At 46.5% G+C, this 12626-nt stretch overlaps 1 protein-coding gene across 2 annotated transcripts in view; it reads left to right on the top strand.

The window, feature by feature from the left end:
• The first annotated feature begins 207 nt into the window (after window positions 1-207).
• Window positions 208-12626, top strand: part of LOC112102339 (pre-mRNA-processing factor 39-like) — a 25134-nt gene continuing 12715 nt past the window's right edge. The window contains exons 1-7 of one of the 2 annotated variants that reach the window (XM_024193567.1): window positions 208-326; window positions 4003-4316; window positions 5777-5902; window positions 8367-8485; window positions 8874-9041; window positions 10974-11238; window positions 12105-12212. In XM_024193567.1, coding sequence (XP_024049335.1) covers window positions 224-326; window positions 4003-4316; window positions 5777-5902; window positions 8367-8485; window positions 8874-9041; window positions 10974-11238; window positions 12105-12212 — 1203 coding nt within the window. In that variant the 5' untranslated portion in view covers window positions 208-223. The remainder of the gene's footprint in view (window positions 327-4002; window positions 4317-5776; window positions 5903-8366; window positions 8486-8873; window positions 9042-10973; window positions 11239-12104; window positions 12213-12626) is intronic. The other variant, XM_024193568.1, reaches the window with a different exon arrangement.

Here is a 12626-nt window from a genome sequence, read left to right on the forward strand (position 1 = left end):
CACAGAACCCAGAAGGGGTTATGGAGTCTCTCAGCTCCTCGTCCAACAGGTGTCTATGTTCTCAGGGGGAGTCCAGAACCGGTAATGGGGCCGCTCTAGCCTGTTTCCCGCTACTCTCGCTGGTTTCCTGTACTACGTCTGCGGCCTACCCATCCGGGTCCTTGTGACGGGCGCATGCGCACTGCTGGCGCAGTTGGTGGCGCCATAGTAGTTGGGGGACAAGATGGCGGCTGAGGGGCTGGAGGCGGCGGGGGGCACAAGCTGTGGCGGAGCCGGGACCGAGAGGGCCCTCGGCGAGGGCGGCGAGAGCGGCCTGAACATTGGCGGTGAGAGCGGGAAAGGGGCTGGTCGGGGTCCGGCTGGGAGAAGTCCCCGGCCAGGTTGCTCTCCGGGCGTGGGGGAGAGGAGCGGGCTCCCCGGGCGGGGGGAGGGAGTTCCTTTCCATGGTGACCCTGGGTTGTGGGAGGAATGACCCGGCTGGGGGGGGATCCCTTTGGCGTGCAGGGAGTCCTGGAAGAGAGATGGTCCCCGGGGACACACTTAGGAGGGGGGAGGAGCTCTTGGTATGGGGGTGGTGGACGGAGGGAAACTTTCGAGAAGAGCGAGTGTGTCCCCTTGGGGACAGAGGGAAGAGGAAGGCCAGGAGTCTGGCGGGGGGGTGGTTCCCCCTGGGCGGCGATGGGGTCTCTCTGGGGCTAGGGGAGAGAAGTGCTCCGAGAGGAGAGCGCCTCCTGGGGATTGGGGGAGGAGGGATTCTTCAGGGGGATTCCCCGGGAAGGTACCTCTGGGATAGGACCTTGGTAGAGAGAACTGCTGGAACTGAGGAAGAACACCTCTCTGCAGTGGGACCCATGGGGTTGCTGGTGAAGGGGGAAAATGCTATAGAATAGTTCAGAGGAGAGGGGAAAGGGTGAGGTGCTTCCTGGGCTGAGGAGGGGCACCCCAAAAGGGATCCCTGTATTGGGATGATCCCTGATGTATGGACTTCTCTGGGGAGGTGGAGGGTTTGGTAGTTCGTCTCTGGACACTTATCTCTTGCTGGTCCAACTCTGTCAGCTGGATTAGTCTGAACAGTTAACTTGCTGTGGGATAAATTTGTCGGCAGTCTGGTTACACAGCAGGGAAACTGGAGTTGGTTCGTTTCTGGGTTGCATGTAAATAGTGGACCTGTGTGTTGTTCTGTTGGAGGCCATGGGACTGATTAGTTCACCTTCTTTGTCTGATACTATGAAATGGCAATGTTTAATGGTTAGAGACTCCTGGGTTCTATTCCTGGCTCTGGGGAGGATCTAGGGGAGAGAGCAGGGGAAGCCAGGATCCCTGAATTCTATTCTCAGCTTTGGGATGGGGAGTGAATCCTGGTAGTGAGTGCAGGAAATTGAGAGCCTGATCTCTTGAGTTCTACTCCTAGATCTCTCCCTAACTCCATTTGTGGTGTAGAGCATATTGCTTCACTTTTGTGTCTCTTTCCCCACCGTCTGTCACAGTACAGTCGATTTTGCCCTGTGAGGTATCTTTTGCAGTATTCACACAAAAAATTTAATTCTTGACTGATGACCCAGACAGTGACATGCACCAAATTTAAGGCTCAGGGGCCTAGGTTTTCATGCAGACACTTTACTTGTGAGTAGTTTTTTCTTCCTGCCATGGTCTGCCTGGAATTTCATTGCTTAGTTTATAAAGTGTGTTCTAAGTGGGAGAGACTCATTAGCTAGCTTTGCTGACATAGATGGACTTCAACGAAGATATTTGGTGGGATACTTGCATGAAGACGACTCACTTTCTAAACTGCTGTAGTATATTGGGTACTTACTGGAGCAGGGGCATTTGACATCTTTGGTGCTTTATCACAGAGCAAAAGCTTGCCTCTTAAAAATATAACCCATTTAGGTTCTACCTTACCCACAGGTGTGGGGATAGGCTCAAAACTTTAAAATTAGTTACTATTCAGAGGGCTGTGTGACCCAAGTTTGAGTTTAGTCCATTTCCCAGAGAGGCCAGGGACTGCATGAACCATGGAGACTGAACACCTTTGGAGCTAGCTCCTCTGTGTAAGGGCTGAAGTATGTTCATAGGGTGAGACAGCTTGCCCTTTACAGCCCCTGGTGACACCTGATCTGTGGAGAATTGGAGAACTTAGGCTATGTCTTTGCTACAGACTTCTGCTGGCATAGCTCTGTTGATCAGGGGTTGTGAAGAGGTGCAATCCCCAAACGACCTAGCTGCACCTGGCAGAACTCCTATAGTGGCAAAACGGTGCTTTTACTTGTATACGGTAATGGTTTTTGTTTGAGGGTTTGAAATAAGCTAGACCATAACAGTGCAGCTTTGCTGGCCTAAGCTGCATCCACACTAGGAGCCCTTTGCTGGCATAGTATACTGGGATAGCTGTACTGGGAAAATGCTCGTAGGGCCTTAGTCAACAGGGTTGTCAAGCTAGCACCTTTCACTGGAACTAATTTTGCAACAAAATGTAGGAAAAGCTAATTGGAAAAATTAGGCTCCTAGGATTTGCCAAACTGTTTCAGAGCAGTGACTAGTCCAGTATTATGTCTCTGATACTGATCAGTACCAGCTGTTTCAGAGGAAGATGCAAGAAATTGTATAGAAGGCAATTGAGGAATACAACAAAGCAGTTTGGTTTGCATCTTCACCGTGCTACTCATAACCTTCCTTATCCATCCTCCCCTTCTGTATAACACTCTAGGTATACATTCCTAGGGTAGGAATGTTGGACTGGTGGAACTCAAGAAACCTGGGTTCAGTTCCTCCTATAGTCACAAACTCGTGTGATCTAGGGCAAGTCACTTAATATAACCTGTTCCTAAGTCAAATGGGGGTAATTCGTTTCTTACCACACATGGGTGTTGTGAAAGATAAAAAGCCCCCATTAATGATTGAGATGCTTAGATACTATTGTGATGAGGACCATATAAGTACATAGAACTCTTGTGTCCCCACCTCATAATCTTACTCACCCATCCTTAGTCTAATGCTCTGGGGAACAGCGGTTTCTTTCTTAACCACATTACTTGCTCCCGTATCGGTACAAATAAGACAGTAAAGTAGTTTCCAACACCAAAGAAATGTTACATTCCTTCCCAGTTTACTCAAGAGCTGTAGTTTGTATGTTAATTTTCTTTCCAAAATATTGCCTTGTAGTAAGGTATGTGTTAATTGCAGAATGACTCTCCTTTCCAGTAATCTGTGTTGTGAAGTTAATGATGAAGAAAATATGCCAGATTATTTTGGAGTCTGCCTCCTCATCTCCCTCTTCCCAAATGTAGGATTGCTTTCTGCAATATATTCTCCAGGGCTTTGACCATCCAGTTTGAGTGGCTCAAGCAATGAGGCTTTTTACCACTGATTCTTTTACAATCTGATATTTCTCCACATTAGGAGATGATTCTAGATATTCAGGTATACAGCCTGAAGTTTTTGCTCTGTTCAATTCTGTCCTGATGCTCCTATTTAGATCTCTTTGGGCCCTCTGTAGTCCTTCTCACATAAGGCAACTGCTGACTGCCTCAGATGAGAGAGAAACTTACCCTGTGGGCAGGTTATTACATAATTATCCACTGCAGGGGTTTCTTGCATTTCCCCCTCAATCATCCTGTAGTGTTTGGAGACAGGATATCAATCTAGGTCTGGTCTGGTTCTTTCTTCGGTGTTTACACCTCTCAGAAGAACAATCAGATTATCAGATATCATGGCAATGGACATGGTATAGCTATATGAACCGAAACAAGATTGAGGAGGCTTGTCTTGTTTTTTATTTTATCTACTCCAAGATAAAAGCAGAATTAAAGGCACACACCTTGGCTTCTGTTCTTTACCCAGTATGTTGACACGTACTGGGTAATGAATGTGTGTCAGGGAATGTTGACACAACTGATATAGTATTTCACTGGTGCATATGCTTAAAAAGATGGTAATCGTTGGCAGCAAGATAGAGAAACCCAAGATAGATCCCTCACCTCCTTACTGATCTTGATGCTGTAGGTCCCAACCAAGACTTGCTTCCAGACCCGCCAAGTGACAGTATCAGTAAGCAGGAAGACACCAAAGCAGTGCAAGGGTGCAATGGAGTTAACGCTGAAGCCAGCGTGTCAAGGCTCAAGGACCCCTATGCAAGTGAAGAGAACTGTCAATGTCCTGCCCCCGTGGAGGAACACGCAGCTGTGGCTACCCCTGTGGCAACGGAAGAAGCCTCCATCTCATACCCTCTGGAGTTTGAGAAGTACTGGAAGGCAGCTCACGAGAATCCTCATGACTTCACGGCATGGACCGAACTGCTGCAGTATGTGGAACAAGAGGTAGGGAGTGAATTCTCTTGGTGCATGGGGCTATTAAAAAGCAAATAGCAAAATTAACAGTGGCGCAGGTGCCACCAGCTTGTGAAGTTTATAATTCTACAAAAAAGTAGCAACTCCTTTAATGTAGAAAAAAGGAATGAGTTGTCTAATAGTTAGAGAGGGTCCTGTGTGGAGAGGACTTCTGGGATCTGTTTCCAGCTTTGGGAGAAGAGTGGGGTCCAATGGTTAAAGCAGTGTGGAGGGTGGGAGTAAGGACTCCTCTATTCTATTCCCAGCTTTCAGAGGGGAGTGAGATTGAATGGTTAGCGCAGCAGATGGCTAAGGGACAGGACTCCTAGGTTCTGTTCCCAACTCTGCCACTAACTTTTGTGACAGTTCACCTATCTGTGTCTGTTTTCCCATGTGTAAGATGAATCACTTACGTGCAGTGCATATTGCTTCACCCTAATCAAGCCATCTTAAGGTCTGACAGATTCAGCCGTGCCACAAACAGATGCAACTTCATTGAAGTCTCTGGTATTGCACCTGGTTTGTCAAGGGCTAGATTTGTTCTAGTGCCTTTGATTAATTTTAATGGGCTAATTCTTAAATAGGTATTGCAAGTTTCAGTACTAATTAGTGAGAGATTTAATGAAAGGCCCTCGCAGATCTTCAGATGAAAGATCAAATTGCCACCTGAAAGAGCATTATACAAGAGATAATTTGGAAGAGCCTAAGACTCGCTGCAAATTGATGGAGTTTCCCTTTGAAAGTGGTGTGGTAACATAGTATTTAGACACCCACAGCTTATTATATTGTAAACCCAAATTAGGGTTTGTCAAGTGCTAAGTAAGACCAACATGTTCTTGTTTGAAAACTTTCAGTCAAAACTGTTTTTCAATGGAAATTGGGGTTTTGATTAAATGAAACTTTTTGATAAAAGTGTCTGCTGTCTATGGAAATTATTGTTTGTTTTGTCCCCAAAAAACAACCACCCCCAAAATCACCAACCCTGCTTGAAAACCAGAAACCTTTCAGCTGAAAACCCAAGTGTTTAATTTCTGAAGTGCACCTGCCGTGCCTCATGGAAGTTGTAGTTCGGAGATGGACAATATCTTCTGTGATTCACCGCATTAATGCAGCTGCCATGATGCACAGTGTCCCGCACAAAGAGGGGGAGACTCCAGTGCATCATGGGAGTTGTAGTCTGACTGAGGGAGCCCGTCTCATGGAGGAGAATGGGAGCATGGGACACCTGAACTACAACTCCCATGAGGCACCACAGTGACATTTCAAAATTGAAACACTTCAATTTTCAGCCAAAAACACATTTTGTGTGTAGTGGGACGATGACCCTTGTTTTCCTACCAGTTCTATTTGTAAGGCTGCTTTGGGGCTGGCAGGGTTTGATTTCCAGCTCTCCCAGTTCCAGGGCTCTTCACACATGCTCATTCCTCTCCTGCTGCCCTCTCTCTGTACAGAATCACATCTTTGCAGCACGAAAAGCCTTCGACGCCTTTTTTGCTCGCTACCCCTACTGCTACGGCTACTGGAAGAAGTATGCGGACATGGAGAGGCGCTTCGACTTCAGCAAGGAGACAGAGGAGGTAGGAGGGAGAATTATTTGGGATTTCTTTGTGCTGTGCTACAGCAGCCCTTCCAAGGTTGATTACCCCAGTGGCTAACTCCTTGTTGAATGGATCCAATGCGATAGGGCCAGGCGTTCTTCACAAAGCCTGTGCAAAAGGTCCCCCTTGGTGTCTGTCACAGGTGACTTGGTAATTATATAGTAGGAATGCATTGTTTCAGCCGATAAGCAATTGTCTTTGAGAGCTCATGGAGGATGGGTGAAGTCCTGGAGGAAGGGCAAACATAGCACATATCTTTAAAAAGGGAGAAAAAGAGGACCCGTGGAATTATAGACCAATCAGCCTAACTTTCATACCCAAAAAGATACTGGAACAAATTAAACAATCAGTTTATAAGCACCTAGAAGATATTAGGATGTTAAGTAACAGCCAACATGGATTCCTCAAGAACAAATTATGCCAAAACAAACTAATTTCCTTCTTTGACAAGGTAACCGGCCTAGTGGATAGGAGAGGAATCAGCATCTGTGATATGTCTGAACTTTAGTGAGACTTTTGACATATTCCTACATGACAGTTTCATAGGCAAACTAGGGGAAAATGCTCTACTATATGGTGGGTGCATAATTGGCTGAAAGACTGTGTCTAGTTTTTGTTCTCAAAGAGTAGTTACAAATGGTTCACTGTCAGACTAAGAGGGCATATCTAGTGGGGTCCTGCAATATCCGTCCTGGGTCCAGTAGTATTCAATATTTCCATATATGATTTGGATGATGCAGTGGAGAGTATGCTTATAAAAATTTGTGAATGACACCAAGCTGGGAGGGGTTGCAAGCACTTTGGACAGGATTAGAATACAAAATGGCCTTGATACATTGGAGAAGTAGTCTGAAATCAATAGGATGAAATTCAAGAAAGGCAACTGTAAAGTACCACACATAGTAAGGAAAAAATCAAACGCACAACTATAAAATGGGGAATAACTGGCGAGGCAGAAAAGAATCTGGGGGTTATAGTGGATCACAAATCGAATACGAGTCAATAGTGTGATGCTGTTGCAAAAATGGCAAATGTTGTTCTGGGGTGTGTTAACAGGAATGATGTATATAAAATGCAGGAGGTAATTGTTCTGCTGTACTCAACACTTATGTGGCCTCAGCGGGGGTACCCTGACTGATTTTTAGCACCACATTTTAAAAAAAGATATGGCCAAAATGGAGAGAGTCCAGAGGAGAGCAACAAAAACAAGAGGTTTAGAAAGACATGACTGGAAATAATTTAAAAATATTGAGCTTGTTTAGTCCAGAGAAGAGAAGACTGAGGGGAGACATAATCTTCAAATATGTACAAGATTGTTATAAAGAGGAGAGCAATCAATAGTTTTCCATGTCTACTGAGGATAGGACAAGCAGTAATTGATTTAGTTTGCAACAAAGGAGAGCTAGATATTAAGAAAAACTTTCTAACTCTAAAGATAGTTAAGCTCTGGAACAGATTATGTAGGGAGGTTGTAGAATCCCCGTCCTTGGAGGTTTTTCAGAGCAGATGAGACAAACACCTGTCAGGGATGGTCGGTGGGGGTGGCCTCCTGAGTCCCGTCCAGTCCTATTTTTCTATGATTGCCTCCTTTGGTGCTGCGCTGGTTTCCCAGGAGTTGATGGCCGATGGGGTGCTCTTCCCTGGGACTGATCTGGCACATTTCCTGAATTAACTGCACCTCTGACCCTCATCTCCTCAAGGGCACCACACTTAGGTCTCAGGCCTCCAGGAGTCACCTTTCTCAGGGTGGAATACCACAATTCTCTCTCTCCAGACCAGGTCCTTAGGTGCAGACCCCTGCAATTTACTGTGATTGCCTCAGTAGGTCTGTCTTCAGTTACCTGCAGTTCTCAATGACAGAATTATCCAGTCACCAGACAGTTTTCGTAAAGCAAAGTACCAGTTATTCACAACAAAAGCTTATATGCATGTCTTGTTTACCAGGTGGTCACCTCTCTTCCATGTGGAGACCATGGCAGGTCTAAAATACTTTGGGTCTTCTCATGCAGTCTGATTCTATTGGTAAACATCTCATGCCTGTCAGTTATTGAATGGTTTATGACCATATCTCAGGTCAGGGTTGTTATTTTGTGCTGCTTCAAGGCCTTTGTCTGCTAAGGCCTCTGATCCAGGTCAGAGCAGTCTCTGTGCTTTTTTCCCCCAAGAGGTTGAATCTTCAGAAGACTTTAGTTGCATTGTTTCAGTATTAGGAATTTGTATTAGTTACCCCACTTCCTTTAGTTATTGCAGGAAGCATTCTGTACTTTACCCTTTTAGCTAGGAATATAATTGCTAATGATCACATACAGATACATACAGCACCTATGAAATCCGTCTAATAGTCTTTGAATATACCATAGCATCTTTCACATGGGTCAGATGGGAGGGAGCATTATGAAGCTTCTTTTTGTTGCGGTCATTGTCAGAACTTTTTGCTCTACAGGTGTTCGAACGAGGGCTGCAGTCCATCCCCCTCAGCATGGACCTCTGGATCCATTACATTTCTTACCTACAGGCCACCTTAGATATGAACCTTCCTGAGTCCATACAGAAGATCCACAGGTACATAACCAGAGCATCAAAAACACAGGACAACACTGTGTAAGGCATTAGGGGATACTGTAATATTGGCTGGGTCAGTGAACTACTCGAAGATCCAGGGATCTTGCTTTCTTTGGGGTGGCTGTTTGTATTGCAGTGGTGCCTAGGGGTCAACCAAGATCTGTGCCCCATAATGCTGTGCACTGTACAGACATGTAGGGAGAGAGAGTCTTTGCCCCCAAAATGCATATAGTTTAAATAGACAAGACAAAGGGTGGAGGGGAAACAGAGGGGAAGCAACCTGCCATGAGATGAGAATAAAACTCAGGTCTCCTGAGTGCCAGTCCAGTGCCCCACCCATTAGAGCACTCTGCCTTTCTTGTTAATGGATGTTCTTTCTCCCTTACAGTGTGTTTGAGTCAGCCGTGGCTGCTGCAGGAATGGACTTCCGCTCAGACAAACTGTGGGAGATGTATGTGGAGTGGGAGAAAGAACAAGGTGACCTGAAGGCCATCACAGCAATTTATGACCGAGTGCTCTCCACACCAACCCAGCTGTACAGCCACCACTGGGAAAAGTAAGTCTCATTCAGGATGAAACAAGTCCCTGGGTCTCAGGAACAACCACCACAGTTTGGCAGTGATGGTTCCCTATTGGTGGTCTTTGCAGAGAGGCTAAGCGTTGGCTTGGGGTAGGTCATCTAAACTGACCTTCCCTCTTTCCCTAGAGGGGATGTGTTTGCAGGATAGCATAGGAGAAACTTGTATTGCATTGCTTGTACTCTATCTGAACATAGAAATTAGGCTTAATAAAGGAGTGACCGGTTGAAATTCTCTGCTCTGTGTTATACAGGAGGTCAGGCTTCAAAAGAAGGCATAAAAGCCCCGGATTAGCAGACATGGAATAATCTGGTCCCCACCTTTAGGCCCCTCCTGATGTCTAATAGTTAGAGATTGGTTTAACCCCTGAAGCCTGAGGTTTAATATTCCTTCCACAATATTTATTGTCGTTAGTTATTACAACTCTGGATTTTCTTGATATCCATATAAGTATCCATTCTCTCTTTTAATCTGGTGGAGTTTTTGGCCTATTCTGTAGACAGAGGACTACTCTTTCTATGGCTCAGTGTGGAACTTACTATTGAGGTTAAATTCACACAAAAAATCACAAAAATTTCTCTTTTGCAACATGTAAATCGTCCCAGATTTTCTGGGACAGCCCCCTGCACGTCCTCCTCCCAAGTTGTCCAGTTCCTAGCTGTAGAAGTTGATGGTTGTCATTTTTTGTAAGGCAGATTTTTCCCCTTCCTGCAGCATCTGAGTGCCTCACAATCTTTTAATGGCCTCACAATTCGTGCCCCCCCCACCCCACCCCCCCAAGTGAGGTAGGGTGGTGCTGTTATCCCATCCTACAGATGGGGAGCTGAGAGACTAAGTGACTTGCCCAGGTTCATACAGGAAGTCTGAGGGAGCAGACAATTGAACCCAGTGCCCTAACCACTGGACAATCCTTCCTCTCAACCCACTTGCTGACAATTTGAGTAGTTGATCTGTGGAACTCTCTGTGGCAGGACAGTGGAGGCAGAGAGCTTGCTAAGTCTGGGGAAAGGATTAAACGCGCTTAGTGATTCTCCATCTTCAAGGCATGAGCTGATTGCTAACTGGATCAGAGAGGGAGGTGGGGAGTGTAGGTTGTCACATGTACGTACACATGCAGTGTAGTATCAAACTGTTATGCATTAAGGAGCATTTTCCTCGGGAGCACCCCACACTGTTTACTCCGAGCAAGAGACCACACTGTCCATCTTGTCTGATACAGCGGACACTGGGCTGCTCTGATACAATTGGAGGTGAAGACGAGAGATGCAAGATGGCTCAGTGGTTAGGGTGCTAGCCTGGGACTGGGAGACCTGGTTCAGTTCCCAGCTCTGCCAGCTAGGGTACAGGTACCTGAGCTAGCTAGATCAGAGCTAGCTTGAGTAACAGGAGTGAAGCTCTGGCAGCACAGGCTAGTCCCACCCACCTGGGATCTTGGGTACATACTTAGGTGGCCACCACCCATGCTTCTGTGGCTTCACTGTTATTGTTACTTGAGCTGGCTTTGATCTAGCTGGATCGCCTCCTGATTGCAGGGTAGACCTCTCCTTAGTCTCTCTCTGCCTGAGTTCCCTATCTGTAACATGGGGATAATAGCACTGTCTTACTTCACAGGAGTTTTGCAAAGATAAATCCATTAAAAATTGTGAGGTGCTGTGATACTGTGGTAATGACCTAAGAAAAATGACACACAAATTGGTGCAGATGCTTCCAAATTAGCTTGCAGTATAAAATAAGATGGCTGAGTGGGACACCACTTCAGGCAGACATGTGACCTGATTGGGTACAGCTGTTCCTCGGTTTTAGACTCTCCTGAGCAGTTTAAATGACCAGGTTTAAAAGTCCTCCTCACTCTGACTTGAGTGGGCTTTGGTATCCATCATCAGCTCTTGTTCCTTCCTCCCATGCCTCAGGTTCAAGGAGCATGTGATGAGCAACTCCCCCAAAGACATCCTGTCTGCAGAGGAGCTGCTCTGGTTGCAATCCAAGATCACCACGGACACAGTACAGAAAAGTGTGGAGACAGAGGTGGAGGAGGTGCCGCCTGGGGAAGACCTGCCTCCGGGGGTGGAAGTGAAGTCCGAAACAGGAGCGGATGCCCAGGTACCACGCTTCTCAGCCTCCTACCCAAATGATGCAGACTTTGACAGTTATTCTGAGCTGACATCTGCTGTCAGGGTGGGTATTGTTGTTGTTTATTATTTGTGTTATGGTAGCACAGAGAGGCCCTGAACAATGTTGGGGGTGGGGCCTATTATGCAGGGTGCTGGACAAACACTTAGTGAGAGAGTCCCTGCCCATCCCCCCAAAAAAGAAGTTAGAATCTAAATAGACAAAGGGTAGGGGGTGAAATGGAGGCAAAGACAGGAGAAGGGACTTTTCCAGAGTGTCACAGCGGTAAATGACAGCCAGGAATAGTAGTCCAGTCTATCCAGTCCAGTGCAGTATTCACTCTTGAATAGACCTGGAGCGATTGCTGCAGATTGACTATTCTTCCCCCATCAAGAGCTCGCCCTATGCTGCATTGCATTTTATAGACTGCTCAGTGCAATCTGAGATTTCTTCCATTTTTGTATGCAAAGTCCTGCACAGTACTCAAGGTTTTCACTTTGGAGTGTTTTCCCATCCTGGAGAACTGCAGGAATTGGAGGTAGTGACCTCAGCGTGGATTGCCAGTGTGAGCCATTGCCTTTGTACCCCAGCATGGTGGAAAGGATTAAGATGTGAAACATAGATCCTTGTTACTAAAGATGCCCTGGCAGTTCTTGTCAAAGACAGCATGTGATCCTCCCTCTCCTGGCCATATTCCAACATATTCCAGCTACATGCTGACTCTCTGAAATTCCCCCCTTTCAATTTAATTTGAATTAAGGAATCTATTTCACCGACTGTCTTAAAGTGTTAGGCAGCATGGCTGTGTTTCACCTCAGGGCAGCCATGTTTAGTGATCCTTTCACACATGACTTCTTAAGATCTAAATGAGATGGAAGATGCTATAGAAACATAGGGTTATCACCATCTCTTTGCTCTGGTTCCTTTTCCAGAGAGACCTGGACCAGGACAAGATCCGGGAGCTCGTTATCTCCATCCGGCAGCAAGTGTACACCCAGAACGAGGCGGAAGTCAGCAAGCGCTGGAACTTTGAGGAAGGGGTAGGTAACCATGGACTCAGCCGTAGGCAAGGCTCCACGGCGTGGACTAGGTGCTTAGCAGCATCCACTATCTGAGCTGATACCCCAGTCCCTATGTGCAGAAGCCTCAAATTCTGTTCGGTGAAGAGGAAATAACGTGCATTGTTTTGGCAGGAATTCACAGACGTTCTTGTGGGTTCTCTGTTTTGCACTGGCCATCTCTTATGGAGAGATAGAAAGCCAGAGGGGATGGCCAGGTTAGGTTAGACCAGGAGTGGGCAAACTTTTTGGGTCGAGGGCCACATCTGGGTGGGGAAATTGTATGCAGGGCCGGGGCAGGGGGTTGGGGTGCGGGAGGGGGTGTGGTGTGCAGGAAGGGGCTCAGGGCAAGGGATTGGGGCAGAGGAGGGGTGCAGGGTGTATGAAGGGGCTCAG

This window comes from Terrapene carolina, unplaced genomic scaffold (genome assembly GCF_002925995.2).
Source record: "Terrapene carolina triunguis isolate 2854851 unplaced genomic scaffold, T_m_triunguis-2.0 Scaffold89, whole genome shotgun sequence".
Lineage (NCBI taxonomy): Eukaryota > Metazoa > Chordata > Testudines > Emydidae > Terrapene > Terrapene triunguis.